Source organism: Calidris pugnax, unplaced genomic scaffold (genome assembly GCF_001431845.1).
Source record: "Calidris pugnax isolate Ruff unplaced genomic scaffold, ASM143184v1 scaffold1024, whole genome shotgun sequence".
NCBI lineage: Eukaryota > Metazoa > Chordata > Aves > Charadriiformes > Scolopacidae > Calidris > Calidris pugnax.
Window position 1 is genome coordinate 15,638 of NW_015091915.1, and position 27,407 is coordinate 43,044.

At 58.7% G+C, this 27,407-nt stretch overlaps 4 protein-coding genes across 5 annotated transcripts; 3 read left to right on the forward strand and 1 right to left on the reverse strand.

The window, feature by feature from the left end:
• Positions 1-373: 373 nt before the first annotated feature.
• KANK3 (KN motif and ankyrin repeat domains 3) lies at positions 374-12,038 on the forward strand. Of its 2 annotated transcripts, XM_014962156.1 has the most exons (11): positions 374-889; positions 5,123-5,197; positions 5,487-7,202; positions 7,427-7,526; positions 7,657-7,860; positions 8,409-8,496; positions 8,820-9,039; positions 9,358-9,500; positions 9,822-10,022; positions 10,113-10,211; positions 10,484-12,038. In XM_014962156.1, exons 2-11 carry the CDS (start codon positions 5,161-5,163, stop codon positions 10,538-10,540), a joined length of 2,865 nt encoding a protein of 954 aa, XP_014817642.1. In that variant the 5' UTR covers positions 374-889; positions 5,123-5,160; the 3' UTR covers positions 10,541-12,038. The 2 variants fall into 2 exon arrangements, with proteins under 2 accessions (XP_014817642.1, XP_014817643.1); XM_014962157.1 differs by lacking the exon at positions 374-889 and having other exon boundaries at positions 5,043-5,197; positions 10,487-12,038.
• Positions 12,039-14,819: 2,781 nt separating this feature from the next.
• Positions 14,820-16,839, reverse strand: RPS28 (ribosomal protein S28). The gene is made up of 3 exons (XM_014962158.1): positions 16,763-16,839; positions 16,626-16,673; positions 14,820-15,358 (listed from the first exon to the last, which is right to left on the reverse strand). Exons 1-3 carry the CDS (start codon positions 16,799-16,801, stop codon positions 15,236-15,238), a joined length of 210 nt encoding a protein of 69 aa, XP_014817644.1. The 5' UTR covers positions 16,802-16,839; the 3' UTR covers positions 14,820-15,235.
• A 78-nt stretch (positions 16,840-16,917) lies between these two features.
• On the forward strand, positions 16,918-18,689 carry NDUFA7 (NADH:ubiquinone oxidoreductase subunit A7). Its single transcript, XM_014962152.1, has 4 exons — positions 16,918-17,028; positions 17,174-17,223; positions 17,301-17,450; positions 18,433-18,689. The coding sequence occupies exons 1-4, from the start codon at positions 16,978-16,980 to the stop codon at positions 18,527-18,529; spliced, it is 348 nt and encodes a 115-aa protein (XP_014817638.1). The 5' UTR covers positions 16,918-16,977; the 3' UTR covers positions 18,530-18,689.
• Positions 18,690-20,049: 1,360 nt separating this feature from the next.
• Positions 20,050-23,579, forward strand: CD320 (CD320 molecule). Its single transcript, XM_014962147.1, has 5 exons — positions 20,050-20,183; positions 20,342-20,536; positions 21,355-21,432; positions 21,782-21,930; positions 22,344-23,579. Exons 1-4 carry the CDS (start codon positions 20,096-20,098, stop codon positions 21,925-21,927), a joined length of 507 nt encoding a protein of 168 aa, XP_014817633.1. The 5' UTR covers positions 20,050-20,095; the 3' UTR covers positions 21,928-21,930; positions 22,344-23,579.
• The last annotated feature ends 3,828 nt before the right edge of the window (positions 23,580-27,407 follow it).

Consider the following 27,407-nt stretch of genomic DNA (forward strand, 5'->3'; position numbering starts at 1 on the left):
CCCCGGCTGGCGGGGGCGGGGAGTCCCCGGGGGATCTTCTGAGCTGGGGTCGGGCACCCCGATGTGCGGGGGTGCGCAGGGTGCTGCAGGCACCCCGGGGTGCTGGGTGGGCTTCGTGGGGTGTTGGGGACCTGCTGAGGGTAGGGGTGTTGTAGAGCACCCAAGGGTGAGGGGACCCAGGGAGCTGGGGGTGCTGCAGGCACCCCAGGGCACTGGGGACCGGCAGGACTGGGGATGCTGGGGGGCACACGGGGTGCTGTGGGGTTTGGGGTGTTCCCTGCGTGCACATGGGGAACCCACCGTGGGGCTGTCCCCAGCACTGTGCGTGTACCCCAGCTGTGTCTGTGCACCCTAGGTGCAAATTTAACTACTTAATCCCCAAACATCTCCTCACAGCAGGGTGATCCCAGGCCCTTGGGGCTCATTGCCAAGCCCGTGTGTCACCAGCCCTGGGGGAATTGGTGAGGTGTTGGTGGAAAACACTGGTGAGCAGCTGTGGTGAGGGTGCAGGACAAGTGGTAGATGTTTTCTAGTGGAGATACAGGAGCCGTGTAAAGCTATAGCTGTGACGGGGTAGGTAGAGCCGATCCCCATGTGAGTACGGACGTACGGACTGTGCGCCTGTTGTTGTTCAGGAGCTGTGTGAGCTCGGGGAGGTTCCTGAGGTGCTGGAGTGGGTGCAGAGCCCGAGCAGCCGCCGCAGCCTCCTGACCAACCAGGCCGACGATGATGACAACTCCAGAAATAACAGCCCAACCCTGAAATTAGGCTGTTGAGAAGACGGAAGCATTTCCATTTCCCTTCCCCTCCTTGGGTCAGCGCCGGTGCACCCACCCGCACAGGATCTGGCTCCTCCATGAGCAGCCCCAGCCTGGACAGCGTGGCCAAGGTGGCCTGGGCGAGCGGGTGGCACGGAGCACGGGCTGTCCCGTACAGCCCCGGGGCAGGAGATGGGGCCGGGGCGGTGTGATGAGCCCTGGACACCTCCCGTCCACACCCCAGCGCCGGCAGGTGACACTGCAGGTGATGGGTACGCGTGACGGCAGGTCTGTGCGAGGACCCCAAATCCCAGCAGGTCGCTGGCAGTGGAGGAAGCCGTGTGCTTGCTCAGTGGTTTCCCTTTAACTTTGGAACAGCCTCAGCCCCGAGCTTCAGCGCTTATCGCCTGTGCGCAGCTTCGAGGGAAGCGTGCCTGGCCGAGATAAATCAAGTCGTGCTGGCCAGGGCTGCTCTGGACTCTGTTCTTCTCACATTCCTCATGACCTCAGTATTTTGGCTCCAGAGGAGAGCTGGGGAGAGCCTCCCTGTGTCCGGTCCCGGCCGTGCCGGTGGAGTGGCTTGGGCTGCACGGTGGTATGTGGCCGAGCCGGGGTGGGGGCTGCCCCACTTGTGCCCCTGGTGAGGGAAAGCACCCAAAAGAGTCCAGAGCTTTAAAAATATTCTCCCAGGCCTATCCCCTGCCACCCCCGGGACCATGAGGCTGGAGCTCCCAGGGGGCTGGGGCCTGGGTATTGCATGGTGCCTGAGATGTGTGGGGTGCCCAGGTTGCCCCATCCCTGACAGGGCTTTTTACTGTAACGGAGTGCAGTGGCTCCAGTTTTGGACCCCAGTTTCCTGTGTTGGCATCAGTACGGCAGCAAGAGGGGAGGTAGAGGTGCGAGCCCAGGGCGAGGGGTAGTGCTGCCTTTGCGGGGACAACCGGGTCCCTGCGTATCCTCCTCCGCATCCTCCTCCTCATCTTCCCCTCGCTGCCCTCCCCAGCCGCGCTTCGATTTGTACCGTCCCGCTTTTCTGTGGAAACACCAGGGCTAGGAACAACGCTCTCCCTTCTTCTGAAGGGAGCTGGGATGGTGTGGGGTGCCCTGCCCCCAGCACCCGAGTGTCCCTATGCCAAGCCCCGACCACACCACACCTCGGTGCCCAGGGGAGCGGCCAAAGCTGCCAAAAATCAGCCTTTGGCACCAAAGTGGCCGACGCGGTCTTCCCTGTGGAGATTTCAGCCCAGGTGGAGAGCGGCTTCCCTTTGAACCAGTGCTGCGGTGACGGCGGCCGGGGACAAGGCTGGCTTTGTGCAGCCCGGTGGCAGGTGCCGGTGGTGGCGGGGCCGTGGGTGTGGGGACTTAACCCTCTCGCCGCTGCTGTGTGCCCTGGCCCTCTGCCTCCATTGCTCGTCCTCGCCGGCTGGAATCCAGCCGGCCGCTCGCCTCGCCGCCCAGCCCTGCGGCAGCCCTGGGGGGACGGGTTGCACATCACGGGGAGCCCCAGGGGGGGTTTGGCACATCACAGGGACCCCTCTGGGGTTGGCACATCACAGAGACCCCAGAAAATTTGCTCATGGTTGGGAGCCCCCAGGTCCCATCACTCGTGCCAGCCCTTTGTTTTGGATCTGGGTGAAGGCAGAAGTTGCTGCCTTGGATCCAGCGGACCCCACTGGGGTTGGCACATCACAGAGACCCCAGAAAATTTGCTCATGGTTGGGAGCCCCCAGGTCCCATAACTCGTGCCAGCCCTTTGTTTTGGCTCTGGGTGAAGGCAGAAGTTGCTGCCTTGGATCCATCCCATCAGGCTGAAAATTAGGGGGCCAAGAGCCAGGGGGGGAGCTGCAGGAGGATCTCCCCCAGCTTTGGGGACGGGCAGCGCAGCCACAGGGTTGACAGCAGCTGCTGGCGTCGGCTGAAGGGACAGGAGAAGGTGGCAGGGGGGACAAGCAGTGTGTCCCTGGGCCCGCAGAGGGGACAGCGGGGCAGCGCTTGCCCCTTTGCCGTCCGGGGGGAGCCGTGGGGGGACCTCCCGGCAGAGGCGGCTTTTCCTGGCGAGGCCCCAGGCAGGACAATACCCGTCGGGGCGGCGGAAGGGAGCTGCTGGCCGCTTCCCCTGAGGAAACGCACCCGCTGGCTCTGGCTCCTGCTGCTCTCCCTCTTCCTCCCATTTGATTTATGGCCTGCGTGGAGCCCGGTGGGAGGTTTGTCCTGGCCCGGGGCCTGTTTAACTACCTGCAGCGAGGGCCATGCAGAGGAGGAAGCCGGCTGCTTCCCGGAGTGGGAGGGATTACACAAGGTGGGGGATGCGTGGACCCTTTGGGGCACAAAGCCTATGGCACAGCAGTGGTGGAGTACCAGCATGGAGATGGGATGTTCCCAGGGGAGGTAGAAGGGGTGCCAGCACAAAGCTGAGATGAATCTTCTCTCCTAGGCTGAGAGAGTTGGGGGGGTTCAGCCTGGACCAGAGAAGGCTACTGGGAGAAGTTGGAGCCCCTTCAAGTCCCTCAAGTGGCTCCAGGAAAGCTGAGGAGGGACTCTGGATGAGGGAGGGGAGCCCTAGGAGGAGGGGGAAGGGTTTGACCCTGCAAGAGGGGAGATGGAGATGAGATGTGGGGAAGAAGTTCTTGGCTGTGAGGGTGGGCAGAGCCTGGCCCAGGTTGCCCAGAGAAGCTGTGGCTGCCCCAGCCCTGGAGGGGTTCAGGGCCAGGTTGGAGGGGGCTTGGAGCAACGTGGTGTGGTGGGAGGTGTCCCTGCCCAGGGCAGGGGGTGGCACTGGGGGGGGCTTTAAGGTCCCTTCCCACCCAAACCATTCCATGATTCTATGATCCCAAGGGAGGTGGAAGTTGGGATGTGCCTCGGCTGTGGATGGGTTGGTAAAGGAGTGGGAGGGCCCCAGGATCCAGCCTGGGGACTGGGGGAAGCATCCCTACCTAGTTAGATTCAGCCTCTCAACCCCATGTGCTGGGGCTGGCTGTGGCAGGCTGCCACATCTCCTGGGTGCCAAGCCTGAGCCTGGCCTGGTGCCACCTGTGCCACAGCTGCTCCTCTGGCTTCTGGTAGTCGTGTGGTCAGGAAAAGCCATGGGCTGGCAACCACAGGCACAGCTGGGGCGGGGGAGCAGCAGGTGGCATCATCATGGGCAGCGGGTGTGAGCCAGGGGCCAGTGTGTCATCCCCAAGCTGGGGTGTGTGATGGGGGCGGCCACAGCACCCCTGCTAGAACGGTCTGGATCCTCCCCTTGTCACGGGCAGGGGATTTGGGGATGGATGTAGGTGTTCTTCTGGTCCTATGCCCTTCTCTGGGCAGTGCTGAGCCCTGCCTTCCCTTAGGGCTGTGTCTGAGCTGCCTTTCCTCTGTGACATGCCTCCTCCACTGCTTTCTTCTGAAAATAACCCAGTGGCAAATGTTTTGCCCACCAACAGCTGTGCAGCCCCATGGCCACCTGCACCCGGGGGCTGGGCCACTGTGTCCCCTCCACGCAGGGACCCCACCGGTCCCTGGAGGGTGATGCCAAGCGCCAGGGCTGTGGGTGCTCCCGGGGTGCAGTTTGCCCCCATCCCAATCCTGTCCAAAAGGCTTCCCACCTGGGCCCTGGCACCCAGATTTTGCCAGATGTTGTGGCAGGTCCCAGCTAAATGCTCACAGCTGGCAGCTCACCCCCCAGCTGTGAACTCACCCTGGATTGCAGCCGCATCCCGCTGGCTCTTCTCCAGCGTGCCCGTGCCTGGCTCTTGGGAAAACCAGGTTCCAATTTCACTCCCCCGTGCCTCCTGCCATGCCTTATCCTGCATTAACGACAAGGAGAAGCAGCCAGGTCCCCTCTGGGGTCTCCATCCCTGAGGTGGAGGTGGGCAGGGCAGGGCACCCTGGTCCTGCTCAGCCTGGACAGTGGGGATGGACATCACACCCAGCGACCGGCGGGTGCTGGCAGTGCCCTGCCGTCACGTGCCTTTGCAAAAGCATCAATTCCCCTTATCCAAAGCAAACTTCTCCACTGAGAATTGCACCCGTAAAGTCTGCAGTGATTTTCTTGTTGTTGGTTTGTTTTTTTTTTCGTTTTTTTCTTTTCCCCCCAGCCTGCTTCCCCGGTGTGGCTCTGTGAGCTCTGACTCATGACTGCACCCTCGGAGCTGGCAGCGTGACCGCCGCGGCCCCCCCGGCCCAGGCTGCGAAGCATTCCTTAAATGTACAAACACTGCCCGGCCCCGCCAGCAGCAGCGCAGCCAGCTCCGGCCTCAGCCCCACTGCACCAGGGCTGGGGCAGGCGAGGGGGCCGGGCAGATGGCGGGGGGTGGCCGTGGGGGGCTCACCAGCCCCCCGTCTGGAGGGTTTCACCAGCCGTGGCCTTGTTGTTGTTGCAGGTTGATGGTCCCCTGGTCGGCAGCATCCTGGGGAGAAGATGGCTCAGCCTGCACCCCTGAACCAGAACCTCCCAGGTAAAGGGACCGGGGCTGTCACCGGGCAGGGACAGCGGGTGGAGCACGAGGGGGGTGGCAGCGCTGAGCTGTTCCGTCCCATCCCGTCCCCATGGGTTTCCTCACCCCAGCACCGACCTGACACTTGGCAGCCCTGAGGGTGCTGGGGACAGATCATCTGCTGGGCCCACTGCCAGCAGCATCACGGTGGGGAGGGGGGCTGCAGGCTGTAAATCCCAGTATAACCCAGTTGGAAAAGCCTTCCTGTCTCCACCAGGTCCCTTCCTGACTGTCCCTACCCCTCTTGCAGATCTCGGGGGCCCATTCTTGTACCGGGACCAGGACGATGGGGAGAAGAGCTCGTATTCAGTGGAAACCCCCTATGGCTTCCTCCTGGACCTGGATTTCCTGAAATACGTCGATGACATTGAAAGTGGCCAAACGCTCAAGAAAGTCCCGCTGCCTCGCAGGGCAAAAGGGGCCCGGCAGCCACCCAGTGCCCTGCGCAGCCCCAGCAGCCATACCAGCACCTGGACCTCCACCGAGTCCCTCACCTCCATGGCCAGTGAGGATGGCAGGACCGCGCTGCTGCTGTCCCCGCACAGCCGGGCACCCCTGGACCCCCCGAGCAAGCCAACTTCCCATCCCGTCTCACCACCGCCACCGCTGCGGCTGCTCCCAATCCCCACCCGCAAGTGCCTCGTGCGAAACCCACGGGTGGAGAAGACCTTGCTGGAGACGAGCAGGAGGCTGGAGGAGGAGCAGGGCCATTTGCAGGGTATGGGTGGTCTCTCCCACGGTGGCCCGCCGGGTGCCCTGAGTCAGGTGTCCCAGTGTGGGCCGGTGGGCACTGAGGGCCATGTGGGCTGGGGACGGGTGAGCCCGGGCAGCTCGGGGCGCAGCACGCCGGCAGCGGGGCTCAGCGCTGCCCCACTGCAGCACGTGCGGGAGCAGATGGCCGCAGCCCTGCGGCAGCTCCGGGACCTGGAGGAGCAGGTGAAAACCATCCCCCTCCTGGAGATGCAGATCTGCGAGCTGAAGAGGGAGAAGGCAAAGCTGATGGAGAAGCTGTCGGCAGAGCCCGGTGAGGCTTTCGGTCACCCCCCTGGCTCTGAGGCAGCGGCAGGGGGTGAGGAGCCACCCCAAGCAGGGCTGGAGAGCGAAGCAGAACCAGTAAAGGGCCGAGCAAGCAAGATCGTGGAGCTGAGGAAGCTGACGGAGAAGCTGGCCGTGGCGGAGCGGGGCAGCAGGGCTGGGCCAGGCAGGAGCCCCAGGGCTGTCGAGAGGCCGTGCCGCTCCGTGGCAGTGGGTGAGGACCGGGCCATGACTGATGCCGTCTTCTACTACCGGTCGCAGCAGGAGGGCGGCGATGTCCCGGATGGTGGGGTGAGGGAGCGCAGGGACGCGGCCGTCTGGGTGCTGGAGTCCTCGCTGGGGGTGGCCAGCGAGGCAGAGCGGGAGCTGGAGCTGCTGCAGCAGACAGTGGGGCACCAGAAGGAGGTGATCGTCATGATGGAGGGGCACCTGCAGGAGGCCACGCGGGAGCTGGAGGAGCTGCGGCTGGAGGTGTGCGCCCGCCGGCCCCGCGGGCGGGTGGACAAGGAGGTGATGGCCAAGCCGCAGGTGGCTGAGGCAGTGGTGGAAGCAGCGGTGGTGACACAGAGCCGGGGGGCTGGTGACCCCCCGGAGACAGCAGAGGCTGGCGTGGAGTGCTGCCCCCGCACCACCTGCGTCGGGGTGGGCTGCCGCCCCGACCGGAGGGATGTGGCCGTCGGCCCCGATTCAGGCACCGGGTGTGAAGACAGAGGCAGCCAGACCGAGGTGGGCAGTGCTGCCCTGGCGGGCAAGGAGATGAAGCCTGGTGTGGATGATGCCCCGAGCAGCCCCTCGGCACAGGGCACAGGATCAACGGGGCGGACGTGCCAGGGCAGCCCAGCCTCCAGGGCAGCAGCCCCAGAGGTGACGCACAGCAGCCAGGACCTGTCCCCGGCACAGGATGGCGGAGCTGCACAGAGCCCTGTGGCTGGTGAGTTGGCTCCGGGAATGACACCAGGGTCTGAGCTGGGACATTCCTGCAGGGAGAGGCTGTTGGGGACAGCACCTGCAGGGCCAACTCTACCTTTGTCATAGCAGCTGCCAGCACTCTACCCATGTCCCTCCCATGCCCACCCTGGGGTCTAGGGGGTTTGGGGTGCCCAGGTGAGGAGGTTCCAGCTCGCTGTCTCCTGACACCCATCTCTCTGCCCTTAGGAGCCCTGAAGTCCATCATGAAGAAGCGGGACGGTCCCCCCCGGAGTGAGGCCGAGGGCAGCAAGAAGAGCCTGCAGTTTGTGGGCGTGCTGAACGGGGAGTACGTGCACCCCTATGGGCCAGCCCCAGCCCCCAGCATCCCCCTCCTGGGCTGGGGGCAGTAGCAATGGGGGGTCTGGAGGGGACCAGCTGGGTGCCATGTTGCCACTGAGCATCCTCCCTCTGTGCAGGTACGAGAGCACATCCAGCGAGGAGGAGGAGGAGGAGGAAGGAGACAGCTCCTCCGAGAAGGCTTCAGCTGACAGCTCCGACAGCGAGGAGCCGGGGGACAGCGAAACCTCAGATGAGGAGGCCGGGGAAGGCGAGAGCGAGCCAGGACAGGAGGATGAGGGGGCCAGTGTGACCCTGCCAGAGCCCCCCGAGGTGAAGGAGAAGTAAGTGTCGCTGGGGAAGGCTCTGTCACTCCACACAGCTGGGAGCCATGGGCTGGCACCAGCCCTGCTCACTCAGGGTGTCCGCCCAAGTTTCGGTGCACCCAATGGGAAAAAAAAACATTGAGTTCCTGCAGAAACCATTTGGCAGGAAAAAAAATTCTTCCAGGTTCTTGGGTCTGCTAAGGAAAGGATGAGACTGAGGCCCCAGACGCCTCTTTGCTGGAGAAGAGAGTTTGGAAGGGAAAAAAAGAAACCCAACAGCCCTTAATGGCATTTTTCAACAAAAGGAAAAAATTTGGCCTAAAAATGGATAAATTATGCCTGAGCATGTCCGTATAAGGCTCGGTTCAGCAGGGGTTTGCAGAGGCTGAAGCTGCCAGGGTGCAACCACCAGGCTGGATGCTGTGCCATGGCGGGGCTCATGGAGGCTCCCAGCCACCAGGGAGAGGAGCAGAACCCCCGTGGGGGCACTCGGGGTGCCCCCTGCCAGCGTGGCACAGGTGGGGTGACGCAGCCCCACACTGCAGATGCCCCTGTGCTCTCCCCAGGTTCGAGCTGAGCCCCAGGATGCGGGAGGCCTGCCTCATCGTCAAGACCCACCTGGGCCACCCCGGGGCCACCAAGAGCAAAGAGGTGGTGAGTTGGGTGCCGCGGGTGGGACGGCTGGTCTGGCCCCTGCTGGGGTCCCCCCGGGGGGCTGGCCCTCCCCAAAGATGGGCCAGCAAAGCTCGGCTCAGCGCCTTCCCCCAAAATCCCCCCTTTGCTCCAGGCTTTGTCCCATATGCCCCAAAACCCATGTGGCCTCAGCTTGGGCCATCCAAGCATGGTTTTTGGGGTTCAGGGTCCTGCCTTCACACAGTCCCCTCTGGAGCAGGGTGGGTGCAGGGGGTCGTGCAGGGCTGTGCAGAGGGTCGGGGGGAGCCGTGGCCCCCCAGCTCAGCACCACTCGCTGCCCACAGCTCGCCAGCAACAGCCTGGTCCTGCAGGAGTGGTTCCGTCTGTCCAGCCAGAAGTTGTCTGTCCCCGACATGGTCGCCAACCACCTCCTGGCCTTTGCCGAGATCTCACCAGCTCTCCTGGCCCACGTGGTGAACCTGGCAGACGGGAACGGCAACACAGCCCTGCACTACAGCGTCTCCCACTCCAACTTCCACATCGTGCGGCTGCTGCTGGACACGGGTCAGTGCTCCCCACCCCCGGGAACGTCCCCCTCTACTCCGGGTCACATCCCAGCCATGCTGAGTATGGGGGGAAGGTGCTGGCAGTGGAGAGGCAGGGAGAGCTGCCCTGGGCTGGGGGAGGAGGGTTGGGCAGCCACCTCAGCCCTTTGGAAGCCCAGATTTGACGAGGGGACACCCATCAGCAGGTCTGTGCCTGTGGGGCTGTGGGACAGCTCGCAGCTCCCTGAGCAGGGTGAGTGCCAGGCACATGGCCTGGTCTGTGCCCCGCATCATCCCCGCAGCACCTCAAGCCCCCCCACTGTGCCCATCCCTGCAGGGGTCTGTAACGTGGACCACCAGAACAAAGCCGGCTACACAGCCCTCATGCTGGCAGCGCTGGCAGCCGTCGAGCAGGAAGATGACATGAACGTGGTGAGGAGGCTCTTCAGCATGGGCAATGTCAACGCCAAGGCCAGCCAGGTTGGTGTGGGTTGGGGGGCCATCACATCCTGACCCTCTACCCCCACCCTCAAGACACTGCCAGGGCCACACTCGGCTCCTCCAAGGGCAGGACTGTGGCTCCAAAGCCTGGAAGAGCCGGCACATGGGGAGGGCATCAAATTAGGAGCTCCTTCTGCCTGGCATCAGAGCTCTCAAGGTCTCACCCACCCCTCATCTCCAGCCAGGGAGGTGCTCAGAGACCGTGTGGGCACTGGGGATGGTGGTGGGAAGAGCGAGTGGCATAGCCTGGGCAGGAGCAGCCTGGGCAGGAGCAGCCTGGCAGTGTCCCTTGCCTTGCAGGCTGGCCAGACGGCGCTGATGCTGGCCGTCAGCCACGGCCGGCAGGAGATGGTGGAAGCCCTGCTCGCCTGCGGAGCCGACGTGAACCTGCAGGACGAGGAGGGCTCGACTGCACTGATGTGTGCCTGCGAGCACGGCCGCGTGGAGACGGTGAAGCTGCTGCTGGCTCAGCCCACCTGCAACATCTCCATCGTGGACAACGTAAGCCTCTGCCGCGGGGGCCTGGGCACACTCGCTCACCCTGTGTCCTGTCCCCAAACCTCTTCCCAGCTGCTCTCCTTTCCTTTCTAGGATGGCAACAATGCTGTTGCCATTGCACTGGAGGCCGGTCACAGCAACATCGCCGTGCTCCTCTACGCCCACCTCAACGGCACGAAGGCGCAGCTGCCCGTGAGTACCACAGCCCCCTCAGCTCTGCCACGTCCCACCCATGGGCCACAGAGGCGGCACCGTGCCACCGGCTCAGCCACACAGTGGGCAGGTGGCCCTGTAGGAGGGGACCGGGCAGTGACAGAGATGATGCTCCCCAGGAAGGGGATGCAGGGGGGAGAGTGGAGTGTCCCGGGTGCCACAGGCTCGGTCCATCCTCAGCAGCAGGGTCCCAACCTGGCTGGCCCTGACCAGGAGTCACTGCTGACATTTGGTGACTGCTCTTTCTGCAGCAGGGGACATCACCGACAGCCACGAAGAGCCCTGGGAGCCCAAAGAAACCAAATTAGAGTGACCTTCGGATCCAGCTAGGGGCCAGCTGTGTGCCACCATCAGCGCTAGGCTGCAATTCACATCCCCTCTCCTGTTGCTCCCCTGCGTGCTGAATCGCTCTCTGTGGCTGCAGATGCTTTAATCCTCCTGTCACCAGAGCAGGTGGTGTCCCAGGGCCTCACTCGCCCATCTCCACTGCTGGAAGCCCACACATAGCCACCTTGCTCCGCTGTAGGTGACAGAGGAGCCAAGCATCAAGTGACCTTGGGGTGGGAGATGCAGCGGGTAGAAGCCGTCCCTGTCCCCTCTGCTTCCCCCACCAACCACTGGAGCTGCGCCACCTCGGAGCCCCCTGCAAGTCGCAAACTCACTGCAACAGCAGAAAAGACCCAGGACCTGGTTTCTGCTCTCTCAGGCAGCTGCTGGGGCAAGCAGGGCCGGGGGAGGGTGAGCAGCAGCTCGTGGATCCTGCTGTGCCAGCAGGGAAACGGTGCTCAGGGACAAACCAGCTGTTTAATGCTGCCTTGGGCTGGGAGCGCTTCCAGACTGAAGTACTTGCCCTTCTTTTGTGGCATTTCCTTTCCTGGCTGAAATCGGAATTGTTTCTAGCACATGCACACAAAGCAAAAAAAAAAAAAATTATATTGCTTATTCAAATGATGGGAGTTCAACATGAAATCACTCGGTGGTTTGATGTGCTCAATGGGAACAAAACCCCTGGGCACTCGGGGCTGCAGCCAAGCTGACAGAAGGGGGCCAAGAGCCATGGACGCATTTAGGGACTGAGACAGCCCAGCCTATACCCGCCACGGGGAGCAGGAACCTCCTCCCGAGGGAAAGAGAGCAACCACCTCCTAAACTTTTCCCATTTTAAACAGCCTCACAGCCACTGACTGGGAAGGCGACCAGAGCCCACAGCTGAGTCCCTCTCTGCCTGCTTTCCTTCCCAAAAGGGAGGAGTAGCACAGCTGAGGAGCACTCCAGGAAAAAAAGACCAACAAGAAGAGCTGAGAGCGAGCCTGAGGGCCCTTGGAGATGGCCATGTATGTTGGAGCACGTGTGTGCATCTGTGCAAGTGTGTGTGCACCGGGTGGGGACAGACACGGTAAGGACTAAGGACCAGGAGGAAGAAGAAGAAGAGGCTGTTGCATGCGAAGCAGGCTCTGCTCTCCAAATCCTTCACAAAGGTATCATGTGTGGCAGCCCCCGTTTCTGCTCCTTGGCCCAGCTGCCCCCCTGCCCACCAGGCCTGGTCTGAGCCACGCTGGCAGCTGGGAAATGCCCCCCAGGGAACTTGTTCTGGGCAACACACTGCTGTCCTCACAGTGGGCCCCTTTCAGCTTCGCACTGAAGTTAACATGATGCTCACTGCCACTCTCTAGCACACTGCTCTGTATGTATTCCCTACTCACTGCTTTGGTTTCACAAGTTTGTTTACTGATATTTTAATACTGATGTTTATTTTTAAGATATAAATAAAACTTTAAGGAAAATTATTTTGAAATATTACAGTGACCATCAGCATTCTCCTGCCTCCTTGTCTGGCTCAAGCTAAAAACCACAGAGCAGCTGCAGCCGAGGGACAGCCTGGCACAGCCCATGCCCTAAACACTTGCCCACACGTTTCAATTCACTCCCTGCAAGTTAATGAACTGGCTGCATCCATCAGTCTGGTTTCTTCCAGCTGAACTGTCCCAGTCAGGAACCTGACTTGGGTACCATGGTGTCTTCTGGCCTGTTTCACTCCACAGCACCAAGCAGGATGCTGGGACCAGACGTAGCCCTTTGCTGGTATCAAGCTGCATTATTAAAGGAAAACCATCAGATGGAGAGTGGGGATGCAAAGTCACCTCCCTCTCCTCACGTGGCCAAGCGCCACGCTGACCCCACAAGGATATCGTGGAAGGGCTACAGCTGCTCTGAGCTGCCCCCACCACCTGCCTGGCCACCAGCTCACAGCCAGTGCCTCCTGTCACAGTCACTCAACACAGTCAGGGCTGGCAGCTGCCAGAGCCAATGCTCTTAGGTTATTGCTAAATCTGTGCGGGGAACTAACAACAGCCAGAGAATTAAACTCCAAGGTGGACTTCTTGCGCTCATAGCTAGTTCCCGAGAGCTCTGTTGTGTCACAGGAATTAGGGGAGTGCAGACTCCCCCGATGGTCCAATACTGAACCACCACTAAGGAAGAATCAAGAAACAGCACGAGCACGTATTGACAAGGGCGTTCTCTAGAGTACAAAATGCACCTCAGGCCACCCAGGAGCTGACCAGGTTACAGCTAACACCTGCAGAAAGGAAAAAAACTACCCAAACACTCTTTCAACCCCAACCCTGGCAGCAATACTCACTATTGGCCCAAGGTTCAGCAATTTGAACATCTGTTCCAGTAGTGCTCTCCTCAGCTTTAGGGTACTCAAACCCTCAGTGCCACCTGCTACTAAAGCACCTTAATGAAGGGAAGGTCACTGAAAGATGAACACTCCCAGAGACCAGAGGATCAGGAGCCGCAGACCCAGTATCACTCTATTACCAGATGGAAAAGAACTGTACCGGTAAGGACTAAGGACCAGGAGGAAGAAGAAGAAGAGGCTGTTGCATGCGAAGCAGGCTCTGCTCTCCAAATCCTTCACAAAGGTATCATGTGTGGCAGCCCCCGTTTCTGCTCCTTGGCCCAGCTGCCCCCCTGCCCACCAGGCCTGGTCTGAGCCACGCTGGCAGCTGGGAAATGCCCCCCAGGGAACTTGTTCTGGGCAACACACTGCTGTCCTCGCAGTGGGCCCCTTTCAGCTTCGCACTGAAGTTAACACGATGCTCACTGCCACTCTCTAGCACACTGCTCTGTATGTATTCCCTACTCACTGCTTTGGTTTCACAAGTTTGTTTACTGATATTTTAATACTGATGTTTATTTTTAAGATATAAATAAAACTTTAAGGAAAATTATTTTGAAATATTACAGTGACCATCAGCATTCTCCTGCCTCCTTGTCTGGCTCAAGCTAAAAACCACAGAGCAGCTGCAGCCGAGGGACAGCCTGGCACAGCCCATGCCCTAAACACTTGCCCACACGTTTCAATTCACTCCCTGCAAGTTAATGAACTGGCTGCATCCATCAGTCTGGTTTCTTCCAGCTGAACTGTCCCAGTCAGGAACCTGACTTGGGTACCATGGTGTCTTCTGGCCTGTTTCACTCCACAGCACCAAGCAGGATGCTGGGACCAGACGTAGCCCTTTGCTGGTATCAAGCTGCATTATTAAAGGAAAACCATCAGATGGAGAGTGGGGATGCAAAGTCACCTCCCTCTCCTCACGTGGCCAAGCGCCACGCTGACCCCACAAGGATATCGTGGAAGGGCTACAGCTGCTCTGAGCTGCCCCCACCACCTGCCTGGCCACCAGCTCACAGCCAGTGCCTCCTGTCACAGTCACTCAACACAGTCAGGGCTGGCAGCTGCCAGAGCCAATGCTCTTAGGTTATTGCTAAATCTGTGCGGGGAACTAACAACAGCCAGAGAATTAAACTCCAAGGTGGACTTCTTGCGCTCATAGCTAGTTCCCGAGAGCTCTGTTGTGTCACAGGAATTAGGGGAGTGCAGACTCCCCCGATGGTCCAATACTGAACCACCACTAAGGAAGAATCAAGAAACAGCACGAGCACGTATTGACAAGGGCGTTCTCTAGAGTACAAAATGCACCTCAGGCCACCCAGGAGCTGACCAGGTTACAGCTAACACCTGCAGAAAGGAAAAAAACTACCCAAACACTCTTTCAACCCCAACCCTGGCAGCAATACTCACTATTGGCCCAAGGTTCAGCAATTTGAACATCTGTTCCAGTAGTGCTCTCCTCAGCTTTAGGGTACTCAAACCCTCAGTGCCACCTGCTACTAAAGCACCTTAATGAAGGGAAGGTCACTGAAAGATGAACACTCCCAGAGACCAGAGGATCAGGAGCCGCAGACCCAGTATCACTCTATTACCAGATGGAAAAGAACTGTACGTAAAAAACAGCCCTTGAACTGTGACTTTTTTTCAGCTCATTCCTAATCTTTTCCAGTGAGTTGTGTGGCAGAAGGGGACCCTGAGTAAGAAAATAAGTGAGACTGATTTATTAACTCCTCTAAGAAATAGTGATAAGCACTCACTCTCTATGGGTGACTGCCAGGAAGGACAGCAAGTAAGTGTATTTATAGAATAGCTTACTGAGGACAGGAAGGCAGAAGCAGTGGCTGTTGCTTTGCAAGCTGGTACAAAACTTGGCTTTCAACTTGTAATTACATTCCACAGAAGTCCAGTTAAGTTTCACACTGCTGCTTTACTGGTTACATACAGAAAGATGCTTACCAAAAAGGGCAGGATTAAAGCTGCTGTAATGAAAACAGAGTTGCTTTTGTTGTGACAGGTTAGTAAAAATGCAAGGACACAGTAATATTTCAATGAAGGCATTACATGTAGCCCCAGTAAGAAGCAGGGTGTGCTTCTGTCCCTCTGCTGAACCTAACAAGAGGCAGGTGCTAAGGGCTGTGACAGACTCACATGTTCAATGAGGAAGGCCCAGGCAAGGGACTACTGAAAAACCCTTTATTGCAGCAAGGCCACTGCCACGCTCCTCTCCATCCACAGCCCGTGCCTGGCCGGGCAGATGCCAGCCGGCCGTAAGGCTCCACCACCCGGAGGAGGACGGCGGAGGCCGAGCCCGGGGCTCACCGGCTCAGCGCAGCCGCCGGGCCTCCCGCTCCGACTCCAGCAGGGTGAGGACATCACCTTCCCGCACCGGCCCCTTCACGTTGCGGATGATGGAGCGGCTGGTGTCATCCATGAACTCCACACGCACCTGCAGGGCGAGACAGCATCAGCCTGTTGTCTTACATCTATGTTCTTTTATCCCAGTGTGCAAGAAGCCAATATTCACACAGAGGTGAGATATTTATCTCATTTCTGTGCAGAGATAGGTGCAGATGGTTCATCCACAAGGCTCATACGTCACAGGCTGGCACACAGTAAGCATTTGTACCTTCTGAGTAAGCAAATCAACATTTATCAGTTATTTCCCACAGCTGTGCACAGCTGTCCAACCCACTCCAGGTGACCCTGCTTTGACAGGGGATTGGTATCTCCAAAGGTCCCCTCCAACCTCTACCATTCTGTGATTCCCACTGGTTCTTACTGTGCTTCATTTTTACCTAAAGCCACAGCATTCTCTCTTTTCACTATACACAGTCCATGAGAAGCCTTTTGCTAGCAGGGGTCTCTCCCTACCCGAGCACGGGTGCTTTACTCTGTTCATTAGGACAACTCACTCATAGTTAAAGTGACTTCTTCTATAGTATTGTTAACAGTTCTGTTCCCCTTCAGCTTATCTCAGTATTCCTTTAGTATGGCTAATTCACAGTACGGAATCACAGAATTGTCAGAGTTAGAAGGGACCTCTAGAGATCATCTAGTCCAATTCCCCAGCTAAAGCAGGGCTGCCCAGAGCACATAATTCAGGAGCATCCAGGCGGGGCTTGAAGAACTCCAGAGAAGGGGACTCTACACCCTCCCTGGGCAGCCTCTTCCAGGGCTCTGCCACCCTCACCAGAAATAAGTTTTTCCTTGTATTTGAATGGAACTTCCCATGTTCCAGCTTGTGCCCGTTGCCCCTCGTCCTATCGCGGGAAACCACTGAAAGGAGTCTGTCTCCATCCTCCTTCAACCCCCCCTTTAGGTACTTGTAAACATAGATAAGGTCTCCCCTCAGCCTTCCCTTCTCCAGGCTAAAGAGCCCCAGGTCTTTGAGCCTTTCCTTGTAAGGCAGGTGCTCCAATCCCTCCATCATCTTTGTTGCCCTACATTGGACTCTCTCCATCAGTTCCCTGTCCCTCTTGAACTGGGGAGCCCAGAACTGGACGCAATATTCCAGTTGTGGCCTCACCAGCGCAGAGTAGAGCAGAAGAATGACCTCCCTCGACCCACTGACCACACTCTTCCCCACGCAGCCCAGTACTCTCTTGGTTCTTTCTCTAGGCCCCCATCCCGCTAACAATTTACAGCGATAATTACGCCCTCTGCCTCTGGTACCCCTCCAACATGGCGGCCGCGCTCCCGCCCGCCCCGCTCACCTGCGTGCACTGCCCTTGCGAGCCGGTCCGGCCCAGTACCTTGGTCACCTGCGGGAACAGAGAAGAGGATAAATCACGGTCCCGCGGTCCCAGCGACCTCCCTTCTCCGGTCCCAGTGTCCCCTCTCCGGTCCCTACCCTGGCCAGCTTGATGGGCTGCACGCGGCTGGTGTCCATGGCGGCGGCGGGGAACGAAAGGGGCGTGGCTTCCTCCCTCCGCTTTATATACGGCGCCCAAATCTCGCGAGAACCAGCTCGGGCGCTGCTGACGAGAGCCTCCAAATCTCGCGAGAAGCAACCCCGCTCCCGGCAGCCCCCGCGCCTGCGTGTCCCTGCCCTTCATAGCGGCCAAGATGGCGACGGCCACTCGCATCATCCAGCGATTCCGCAACTTCTTAGCAGGGGTAAGAGCAGCGCCGGCCGTGGCGTCCGTCCTTTGCTTCGCCGAGTTTATCGGGCGCTGCGCGACTCCTGTCGGCCGCTGCCCGGCGCCGGCGGGGTTCGCGCAGCGCCTAGCATCGCCTGAGACGCTCTCGCCTTGCCTTGCAGAGAAACCTCCAGGCCAAGCTGGCGCTGCGCTACGACGAGATCTCCAAGAGGTACTGTGGAGCGGGTAGGGCTGGGAGGTTTCCAGTCGCCGGCCGTCACTGACGTTCTCGGACCCGTTCTTGTCTAGAACTCAGCCGCCACCTCGGCTCCCGGTGGGCCCCAGCCATAAGTTCGCTAACAACTATTACTGCAGCCGGGATGGCCGACGAGAGGCGCTCCCGCCCATAGTGGTCGCGGGTGGGCAGAAGACCATCGCTGCAGGGGCTCAAGCTGGCAGGTGGGTCTGAGCTGGCACTCTTCAACCTGAGTGGATTTAAGGCTTGTGGGGCCAAGTGTAAGGTCCTGCTCATGGGTTGGGGTAATCCCAGACACAGCCCCAGGCTGGGTGGAGAATGGCTGGAGAGCAGCCCTGAGGAGAAGGACTTGGGTTGTCAGTGAGTGAGAAGCTCCACACGTCCCTCAACGTGCGCTAGCAGCCCAGAAACCCCCTGCACCCCTGGGCTGCATCCCCAGCAGCGTGGCCAGCAGGGCCAGGGGGGGATTCTGCCCCTCTGCTCCGCTCTGGGGAGACACCCCCCAGTGCTGCCTCCAGCTCTGGGGCCACCACCAGCAGAAGGACATGGAGCTGTTGGAGCGGGGCCAGAGGAGGCCCCGGAGATGCTGGGAGGGCTGGAGCCCCTCTGCTGGGAGGGGGGGTTGAGAGAGTTGGGGGGGTTCAGCCTGGAGAAGAGAAGGCTTGAGGGAGCCCTTATTGTGGCGTTTCAGTACTTAAAGGGGGCTTATAAGAAAGATGGGGACAGACTTCTAGTAGGGTCTGTTGCAATAGGACAAAGGGTAATGGCTTGAAACTAAAAGAAGGAAGATTCAGACTAGATCTGGGGAAGAAGTTCTTTGGTGTGAGGGTGGTGAGAGCCTGGCCCAGGTTGGCCAGAGAAGCTGTGGCTGCCCCATCCCTGGAGGGGTTCAAGGGCAGGTTGGAGGGGGCTTGGAGCAGCCTGGTGTGGTGGGAGGTGTCCCTGCCCAGGGCAGGGGGTGGCACTCAATTATTTTTAAGATCCCAGGTCCCTTTCAACCCAAACTATTTGATGATTCTACTGTACGGTGCTTGACTTGGCAGTGTTAGGTTAACAGTTTGACTCAATCTTAAACATCTTTTCAACCTAAATAGTTCTATGACTCTGTGGTGATATCTGTACTCCTGACTAAATTGGAGGCTCGTTTTCATGGTGTTACTAAAGCCTTTTCTATCTCTACCCCAGCTCAGGCTCTGCAGTGACAACAGCTGAGAAAAAGCCAGTGACGCCAGGACCAGTACTTAAGAAATGGGAAATTTCAAAAGACCAGCCCTACTTGTGAGAAATAAACATGATGAGCCGGGATGTGTAGGTCAAAGTTCATTACACAGCATAACTCCAATCAGGAGGCCTGTTGCAGATTTTGCTGTGTGGAACTTGTCCTAGTGCTGCTGATGCATAACTAATAAATATATTTAAAGCTTTGACTATTCCCCACACTACCATTTTGTTTGTTTGATTTGAATTACCCATATTAACTGCTCCTTAATGTTGTTTTGTGTGTAAGGTTTTCTTGAGGGAGTAGCAATCAGGGCAATCCCAGACACAACCCCAGGCTGAGCTGGAGAGCAGCCCGGATGGAGAAGGACTTGAGTTGTCGGTGGGTGAGAAGCTCCACACGCCCCTCAACGTGCGCTGGCAGCCCAGAAACCCCCCACCCCTGGGCTGCATCCCCAGCAGTGTGGCCAGCAGGGCCAGGGGGGGATTCTGCCCCTCTGCTCCGCTCTGGGGAGACACCCCCCCAGTGCTGCCTCCAGCTCTGGGGCCACCACCAGCAGAAGGACATGGAGCTGTTGGAGCGGGGCCAGAGGAGGCCCCGGAGATGCTGGGAGGGCTGGAGCCCCTCTGCTGGGAGGGGGGGCTGAGAGAGTTGGGGGGATTCAGCCTGGAGAAGGGAGACCTTCCAGTCCCTCAAAAGGCTCCAGGAAAGCTGGGGAGGGACTCTGGATGAGGGAGGGGAGCCCTAGGAGGAGGGGGAAGGGTTGGACCCTGCAAGAGGGGAGATAGAGCTGAGCTGTGGGGAAGAACTTGTTTGGTGTGAGGGTGGGGAGAGCCTGGCCCAGGTTGGGCAGAGAAGCTGTGGCTGCCCCATCCCTGGAGGGGTTCAAGGGCAGGTTGGAGGGGGCTTGGAGCACCCTGGTGTGGTGGGAGGTGTCCCTGCCCAGGGCAGGGGTGGCACTGGGGGGGCTTTAAGGTCCCTTCCCCCCCAGTCTGTGGTTCCCAATAGAACACGGCAGGTGTGTTTGCGCTGAGGGGACAGTGGGTTCGTGACCCGACCCTCTGTGAGTCCATGTCAGGTGAGACCCAGGAACACACCTGAGGCCTCACCTCAGGGCACACCCCACCCATGGGGTGCCGGTGCTGGCGCTTCGCGGGGGGGGGGGGGGGCCCGGCCCTGCCCTGCGTGAGTCCATGTCAGGTGAGACCCAGGAACACACCTGAGGACTCACCTCAGGGCACACCCCACCCATGGGGTGCCGGTGCTGGCGCTTCGCGGGGGGGGGGGGTGTCCCAGCTCTGCCCTGCTGCAGCGGCGCTTTCCCGGTGACAGCGGGTGGGCGGGGCCCACGCTGCGCTCTTGACTTCTCGGTGAGCCGGTGCCGAGCGCGGCCGGTCCCCGGCGGCGGCCGTTCCCCCGCTGTCTCAAGGGCAGAACCGGGGCGGGGGGGGAGGCCGGACCGCGCCGGGGGCCGCCCCCAGGCCGGGCGAGGGGGGGCGTGGCCTCCTGGTGGGCACGCGCCCACCCCAGCGGGCGTCCCATTGGTGCGGAGCGTACCCGTGCGCATGCGCCCCACCAGCGCGCGCCCCGCTTATAGGAGCGCGGCGGGTGCCGCAGGCGGGTCGCGGTATGGCGAGGCCGCTGCCGCCGCTGTTCCTCCTCCTGGTGTTCCCGCTCCCGGCGCTGCTGCTGCTCCCGCCGCCTCCGCCAGAGAACGGTGAGTGGGGGGTGGGGCCGGCCGCGCGCCTATTGGTTCCCCGCGCACGCCCTTGGCTCTTATTGGAGGGCGCCTCTCCCGCCCCGCGCTCGTGCTCCCTCAGGGGTGATGGGGGGGGGGAGGGCGGCGCGGATCTCCCTCACCCTCCCGCCCCGCAGCTCTCAGGCCCCACTGCCCCCCGGGCCGCTTCCAGTGCCGGCCCGGCGACCCCTGCTTCCCCGAGGAATGGCGCTGCGACGGGCACCCCGACTGCCAGGACGAGGGGGATGAGCTGGGCTGCGGGACGGCGACACCGGACGGCGCCTGGGTGACCGCGCCGCGGAGCTCGGAGGTGCCACCCGCCGGCGCCGCAGGTACGGGGGGTGCGGGAGGCGAACCGGGCTGAAGCCTTTCATACCGGTCGCTTTTAGTCCCGTCGCGACTTGCGGAGGGAGCGCGGTGGGGTCAGCCTCTCCGAGCTCCCTCCTGCTGTTCCTTCGGAAGCGCCTGCGGAGCGGTTTCCTCCAGCACATGCCGCTCTGGCTGCTTCCTCCCAACGAGCCGGCGACACCGGAGCCTCTCTTCCCCCCCCCCCCCCCCGGAGAAGCTGAAGGGGGAAGGATGAGGGGGAGCTCCCGGGCCGTGTGGAGCAGCAGACGCTGGTACCTGGGGGGCTGGTGGGGTGCGTCTGTGTTACCCCAGCGCTGCTGGTGTCCGCTGCCCTGCTCTGAGGGGCTCTGGGGTGTCCCCTGGCCCGTGAGGCGCTTGAAAGCGCGGTTCCAGCCTCCCTTACCCTGGGTCTCTGGCGGCTGGGAGCTGGGGCACCGCGGCTGTGGGGCACAGGGGGTTACTGCAGGTGGGAGAGGCTCTGAGGCTGGATTTGGTGCCTGCTGAGGAGATGAGCTGCTTTCTGGTTGTCCCTGGGGCTTCCCTGTGCCATGCGGAGAGGATCGGATGCTGCAGCTGGGAAGTTTCCCAGCTTTCCCTGTCCTGCATCTCCTGTAGGACGTTTTTGCCTCTGCTGTGAGCTGAGCACAGTGACGGCAGATAAGGCTTTGCTTGAATTGGAAAGGGCCTGTTGGCACTCTTGAGGTGAACTGGGAACTTGGCCAGGTTTGGACTGGAGACTGCTTTGGATGCTCACCAGGAGGTGAGTTGGAAGCCTGATGGATTTCTTGCTCTTTCACCACAGAGGCTTCAGCTACGCCTGTGCCGGGGGGCTCTGTGCCATCGAGGAGCCAAGGCCGCATGTGGGTCTTGATTATTGCAGGTACGTGAGGCTCGGAGTGCTGCACCTGGTCTGGCTCCAGGCTTGGCCTGTAAATGGAGTATTCTGATGCAGTTAATTCCGGGCCTGTGTCAGTAGCTGCTGTCACTTGGCCTTAGAGGGGACCTTACACGGCAGCTTAATCATTCCTCTGACCTGGGCGTGCTGTGTCCTTGGAAAGGCTGTTCCATGCGAGCTGGCACTAACTCCCTTCCTCTCTCTGTCCCTTATCCTCGAGGGAAGCTGCTGATCTCTGGCTGTTGGCTAATGCTGTTGCACGGCAGAGCCCAGTGCTGATGTCTAGACCTGGTGCAGTGAATGCTCCTCTGCTTGTGCGCTCTTCTCTCCCTAGTGCTCCTCAGCATCCTGGTAGCTGTGGGCTCTGTCATTGTGTGGGGCCTGTCCAGAGCAAAAGGCAGATCTGACATCTTCAGTCTTGAAGGAGCATCCAGGGAGCAGCTGGTGCCTGACAAGAGCCAGACGGGCTCATTTCCCTGACAGGTAAGTTCCTTGCACCCCGTGCGCTCTGCGTGTGTGAGGGAGAAATACCTGATTGCTCTGTGGTTTTGGCCTCTCTAGAGCTTTTCCCTCTGGGGGTAGCTTTTGCCAGCTGTTCCCCAAGCCACGTGCTCTGGGTTTCCATCTGCCCTTTCCTTCCTCGCAATCAGGCATGAAGGCTCTTGCTTGACTGCAGAGAGAGTTGCACAGCTTAATCTGAGGGGCTGCTGACTTCTTTGGATAGTGAAGTGCTGGTCTCTGTCCTGCCTCTGCTGCCAAGGACGCTGAGCACTCTTGCTGAGATATTAATCTTCTGGTGTGGGTTGTTTTCCTCCACTTTGCAGAAACTGATATCAAACCAGATTTTTGCTCAAAGGACTGTCAATAACCAGTTTATTTTTCTGTTCTTATAACAGGCGTCCTTACTATAAGGTGATAAGATGGGACTGGCCTGGTCTCTGTCCTGCTCACCACAGAGGCTGACTGAATTGGAATGAAGCTCTCAAATCTATGTTTTTACACTGGAATAACAAGAGAACACTCCCTTTGGAAATGGGCCTTAGATTGTGGGACTGGTTTGGCACTGGAAATAGCACAGGACCTTCCCTGGTGGTGTGAAATCACCCTGACAATGGTTGTAAAATTTCTTCATTGTTCTTGCCGCCATTGTTTTTAGTGCTGATTCTCACTAGTGTGGCCTTGGACCCAAATATTTTACTCTCCATGAAATGAGAGGTGCTAGGTGCTATTCAGCTTATTCAGCTGTTTTCTTCCACTTCCAGCCAAAAGACTTTTTCCACCTGCCCCGTGCTCCCCCCTGGATTTTTTCAGGGAATGGGGACTTTCTCCTCCGTTTCAGTAGGAGCTCTCTGACTCCACACGGTTCACACACACATCAGACTCCACATTTGCACTGCTGTTTTGGTGCTGCTTGATCCCATGTACAGGAAGCTTTTACTGACGGGTCAGCCACAGGCTGGAAAGCTGAGAAGCTTCCTGGCTGCTCTGGCTTTGCCACCTGGAGTCCGTGTGGGGCGAGCAGCTTCTCGGCACACTCCCTTCCAGCGAGGATCTCTGCCCTTTGCAGAACTGCACTTTCCACCCCAGTCCTGAACTCTGGATGCTGCTTCTCTAACACCGTTAAAGGTGTCTTCCTTAAAACTGTTTTTATGTGAGTGGTGTCCCTCAAGGGTCCATACTGGGACCAATAGTGTTTAATGTCATCATCAGTGGTGTGTATAGTGGGATCGAGCGCACTCTCAGCACGTCTGTGGATGAGACCAAGCTGAGTGGTGCAGTTGATTCACTTGAGGAAGGAGATGCCATCCAGAGGGAACCTCAGGCTGAAGGAATGGGCCCGTGTGAACACCATGAAGTTGAATAGGGTCAAGTGCAAGTCCTGCAATCTGGGTTTGGGGCAACCCTTGCAGAAGATGAGGCTGTGGGGTGACCTTATTATGTCTTTTCAATATATAAAGAGGGCTTGTAAGAAAGAGAGACAGGGGCTTTTTACCAAACCTTATCACCACAGGGAAGGGGGAAGGGTTTTACCCTGAAAGAGGGAAGATTGAGCTGAGATGTGGGGAAGAACTTGTTTGCTGTGAGGGGGGGAGAGCCTGGCCCAGGTTGGCCAGAGAAGCTGTGGCTGCCCCATCCCTGGAGGGGTTCAAGGGCAGGTTGGAGGGGGCTTGGAGGGACCTGGTGTGGTGGGAGGTGTCCCTGCCCAGGGCAGGGGGTGGCACTGGGGTCCTTTCCAACCCAAACCATTCTGTTGTTCTATGAGGTTTTGAGTGTTTGGTGCTTTTTTTTTTTTTTTTTTTTTTTTTTTGTTCCATTTCAGCTTGAAATAATGCCCATCTTGTATCAAAACATTGTCTGTGTGTCGTGGCACCTGTAGCTCTTTGCAAACAGCTCAATGTTGTACACTTTCCAGAAGAACTGACAATGGGAGGAGGGTATTACTGACCAGTGCCTCTAGTTCATGTTGACCACACGCTTCTTGCACAAGTGTTCACTAAGTGCACAAAAGACAGAAGGCTGCTGCCTCGGCTGCTGATCTCTGTGCCTTAAAGGTGAGCACTTGACTTGCCAAGCAGATACAGGCCATCAGCCTTAGAGCAGGAGTCTTCCACTTCTGGGCAGTGTGTGCATGGGGTGCTGCACCCCACGGGAGAAATGACTTTGTGTGGCGTGGAGTATGAAGTTATTCCAGTGCTGCTGTTTTTAGTACCAGGAGCTCATTTGTGGGGGTGCACACAGCCTTGCTTCTGTTTCCGTAGGGACAAGTGGAGACAGCTGTTGGTTAATGCCATAGGAGAATAAAGAACTTGAAACCAATGAGTGCTGGATTTCTTTATTTTTCTTGGATTTGTGCATTCGCCTGAATTCTGTAGGCGGGAGGCAGGGGGCTGTGTGGCCTTTGGATTGTCATGTTTTGGTAAAGGGGTACTCGTGGGGGGGGGCTGTGGTGGGCAGACAGGGCAAGCTGCCCCGGACTGAAGAGACTCCAGTGACTTTATCAATGTCTTTATGTGACTTTATCAATGATCTGGATGAGGGGATCGAGTGTACCCTCAGTAAGTTCACAGACAACACCAAGTTGGGTGGGAGTGCTGACCTGCTGGAGGGTAGAAAGGCTTTGCAGAGGGATCTGGACTGGATGGATGGATGGATGGATGGGCCCAGGCCAAGGGGATGAGGTTCAACAAGGGCAAGTGCCGGGTCCTGCCCTTGGGTCACACCAACCCCATGGACGCTCCAGGCTGGGGCAGAGTGGCTGGAGCTGCCTGGTGGAAAAGGACCTGGGGGTGTTGGTCAACTGTCGGCTGAACGTGAGCCAGCAGTGTGCCCAGGTGGCCAAGAAGGCCACCAGCATCCTTGTCTGTGGAACAGTGTGGGGAGTAGGACTCAGCAGGTGATCGTCCCCCTGTACTGGGCACTGGAGAGGCCTCACCTTGAGTACTGTGTCCAGTTTTGGGCCCCTCACCACAAAAAAGCCATTGAGGTGCTGGAGCGTGTCCAGAGAAGGGCAATGGAGCTGGTGAGGGGTCTGGAGCACAAGTCTTGTGAGGAGCAGCTGAGGGAGCTGGGGGTGTTCAGCCTGGAGAAGAGGAGGCTGAGGGGAGACCTCACTCTCTCCAACTCCCTGAAAGGAGGGTGTAGCCGGGGGGGGTCGGTCTCTGTTCCCAAGGAGCAGGTGATGGGACAAGGGAAAATGTCCCCAAGTTGCCCCAGGGGAGGTTCAGATTGGAAGTCTGTGGAACAGTGTGGGGAGTAGGACTCAGCAGGTGATCGTCCCCCTGTACTGGGCACTGGAGAGGCCTCACCTTGAGTACTGTGTCCAGTTTTGGGCCCCTCACCACAAAAAAGCCATTGAGGTGCTGGAGCGTGTCCAGAGAAGGGCAATGGAGCTGGTGAGGGGTCTGGAGCACAAGTCTTGTGAGGAGCAGCTGAGGGAGCTGGGGGTGTTCAGCCTGGAGAAGAGGAGGCTGAGGGGAGACCTCACTCTCTCCAACTCCCTGAAAGGAGGGTGTAGCCGGGGGGGGTCGGTCTCTGTTCCCAAGGAGCAGGTGATGGGACAAGGGAAAATGTCCCCAAGTTGCCCCAGGGGAGGTTCAGATTGGAAATTAGGAAAAATGTTTCCACAGAAAGGGTTATTAAGCCTTGGAATGGGCTGCCCAGGGAAGGGGTTGAGGCACCATCCCTGGAGGGATTCAAAAGATGGATTGACATGGTGCTGGGGGACATGGTTTAGTGATGGGTTTTTTGTTGGTTGTTTTTGTTTGTTTTTTTTGCCGGAGTTAGGTTGATGGTTGGACTAGATGACCTTGAAGGTCCCTTCCAACCTAGATGATTCTATGATTCTAAAAATGAAATGCAGGGAGCAGAGTGAATGGGGATGAGGAACAGCTGGCATTGGCACCAGGTGCACTACTGCAGAAGAAGCAATGACTGGAAAGAGCTTAATAAGGTGTAAAACTTAATACTGTGTGAGCTTGTTCCCTCTTCACGAGAGAAGTGGGAGCAGCAGGGTGTCCAGCAGAGCAGGGTGGTGTTTCAGCCATCCTGGCAGGGCTGGCACTGCCAAGGCTGTGTGGTGGAGCTCAGCTGCCACCAGCCCGTCCCACATCGTCCCCAGTCGTGCTGCTGAGCAGAGATGGGCTGTTCTGCCCCTCGCCCTGTGCCACGGGGTGCAAGGCTGGTGGGTAAACTCCACAGTTACAGCCCCGTCCCTCTGCAAGATCATGCAGGTTTTGCTCGCTCACCCCTGCGCTGAGTGTTTCAGGCTTGAAAGAAATACATTGTTAAGGATCTTGTGCCAAAACCTGGGACTGTGTTTGTGACAGCAATTTCCCTTCTTCTGACCGGTGCCAGAAGCATTTTTGTTGTCCTAATCCCCAGGCTCCGAGACTTCAATTGCAGTGGAGCCTGAGCTGCTTTTCAGTCTGGGAGCAGCTTTGTGCTCCAGGTCTCTGTGTTTAATTAGATCAGTTCATGGCAATCAACGTGAAGTTTCACCTGCTGAGGTAGGGTTGTGTTCCTGGGTCAGACATCAAAGATCAGCCCATTTAATTTTGCTTCTCCTTCTACTTGCATACCCAAAGGATTATTTCCTCCTCTTCAGTCCCTGTAGTTCAGGGGAACTTTCACTGTGCACTTGCGTGTCCAGTATCCCATTCCACCTTCCTGGAATGGGGGTGGTGTGGGGCTGAAGGTGGGTGTGATGGGCAAGGGGCACAGGGCAGTGCTGCAGGAGTGACCCGTCACGTTGGTGACTTGCTCGGGCACTGTGCGGAGGGTGAGATGGTTCCTTTGCCTCTTCCCCTGTAAATCTGCACTCTGGGGCTCTGGGGGATGAGCTGGGCAGCAACAACCGTTTCCCTTCTCTGGGCTGTGACAGCTGACGGAGCAGGGGCATTAGCACTCGTGTGCTTAACGACTGACCGGTGCCGAGAGCAGCATCTGTTGTGGGGGTACAAAGCTGGTACAAATCCTGCGTGTCTGCACCTTTCCCTGCCTTTCAGGGCACAGGGTCTTTCAGGGTTCAACCGAGGCAACTTCATTCTTTCTTTTCCACTTGCGATCACGGACGCCCCCCTTGGAAACAGGGTGGCATGTGGCAAACACAAAGAGCTAATCAGAACAGAATAAAGAAGGAGAGAAGTGAGAGCTGGAAATAGTTCCTTACGTAAAGGGCTAGTGCTTCAATCTCATTATTGTCTTAAGAAGCGGACACTTAGCTGCCTCCGACTCCGACAATGCAAACCGCAATCTGATCAGCAATCGGCTTTGGGAGCCCAGCAGGTGCCATGTGGCACCGTGACATGGCCAGTGCCCCTCGGGCAGCAGCTTGCCACCGCTCCTCCGAGCTCACACTGCGCGTCCCAGTCAGCCTGCGCCCGCCGGGAGCATCCCCATGAAGCCAGAGCTGCTGTCCCACGGCCCCTAACGGGAATCACTGCTTCGGAGGGTCAGGCGCC

Coding starts and splice junctions, on each gene's coding strand:
- KANK3 (XM_014962156.1), top strand. CDS start 5,161: ATGGCTCAGCCTGCACCCCTGAACCAGAACCTCCCAG. Junction 5,198..5,486: donor CCTGAACCAGAACCTCCCAG/GTAAAGGGACCG, acceptor CCCCTCTTGCAG/ATCTCGGGGGCCCATTCTTG. Junction 7,203..7,426: donor TGCACAGAGCCCTGTGGCTG/GTGAGTTGGCTC, acceptor CTCTGCCCTTAG/GAGCCCTGAAGTCCATCATG.
- RPS28 (XM_014962158.1), bottom strand. CDS start 16,801: ATGGACACCAGCCGCGTGCAGCCCATCAAGCTGGCCAGG. Junction 16,674..16,762: donor AGCCCATCAAGCTGGCCAGG/GTAGGGACCGGA, acceptor CTGTTCCCGCAG/GTGACCAAGGTACTGGGCCG. Junction 15,359..16,625: donor CGCAAGGGCAGTGCACGCAG/GTGAGCGGGGCG, acceptor CTCGCCCTGCAG/GTGCGTGTGGAGTTCATGGA.
- NDUFA7 (XM_014962152.1), top strand. CDS start 16,978: ATGGCGACGGCCACTCGCATCATCCAGCGATTCCGCAACTTCTTAGCA. Junction 17,029..17,173: donor TCCGCAACTTCTTAGCAGGG/GTAAGAGCAGCG, acceptor CTTGCCTTGCAG/AGAAACCTCCAGGCCAAGCT. Junction 17,451..18,432: donor GCAGGGGCTCAAGCTGGCAG/GTGGGTCTGAGC, acceptor TCTCTACCCCAG/CTCAGGCTCTGCAGTGACAA.
- CD320 (XM_014962147.1), top strand. CDS start 20,096: ATGGCGAGGCCGCTGCCGCCGCTGTTCCTCCTCCTGGTGTTCCCGCTC. Junction 20,537..21,354: donor GCCACCCGCCGGCGCCGCAG/GTACGGGGGGTG, acceptor CTTTCACCACAG/AGGCTTCAGCTACGCCTGTG. Junction 21,433..21,781: donor GTGGGTCTTGATTATTGCAG/GTACGTGAGGCT, acceptor TTCTCTCCCTAG/TGCTCCTCAGCATCCTGGTA.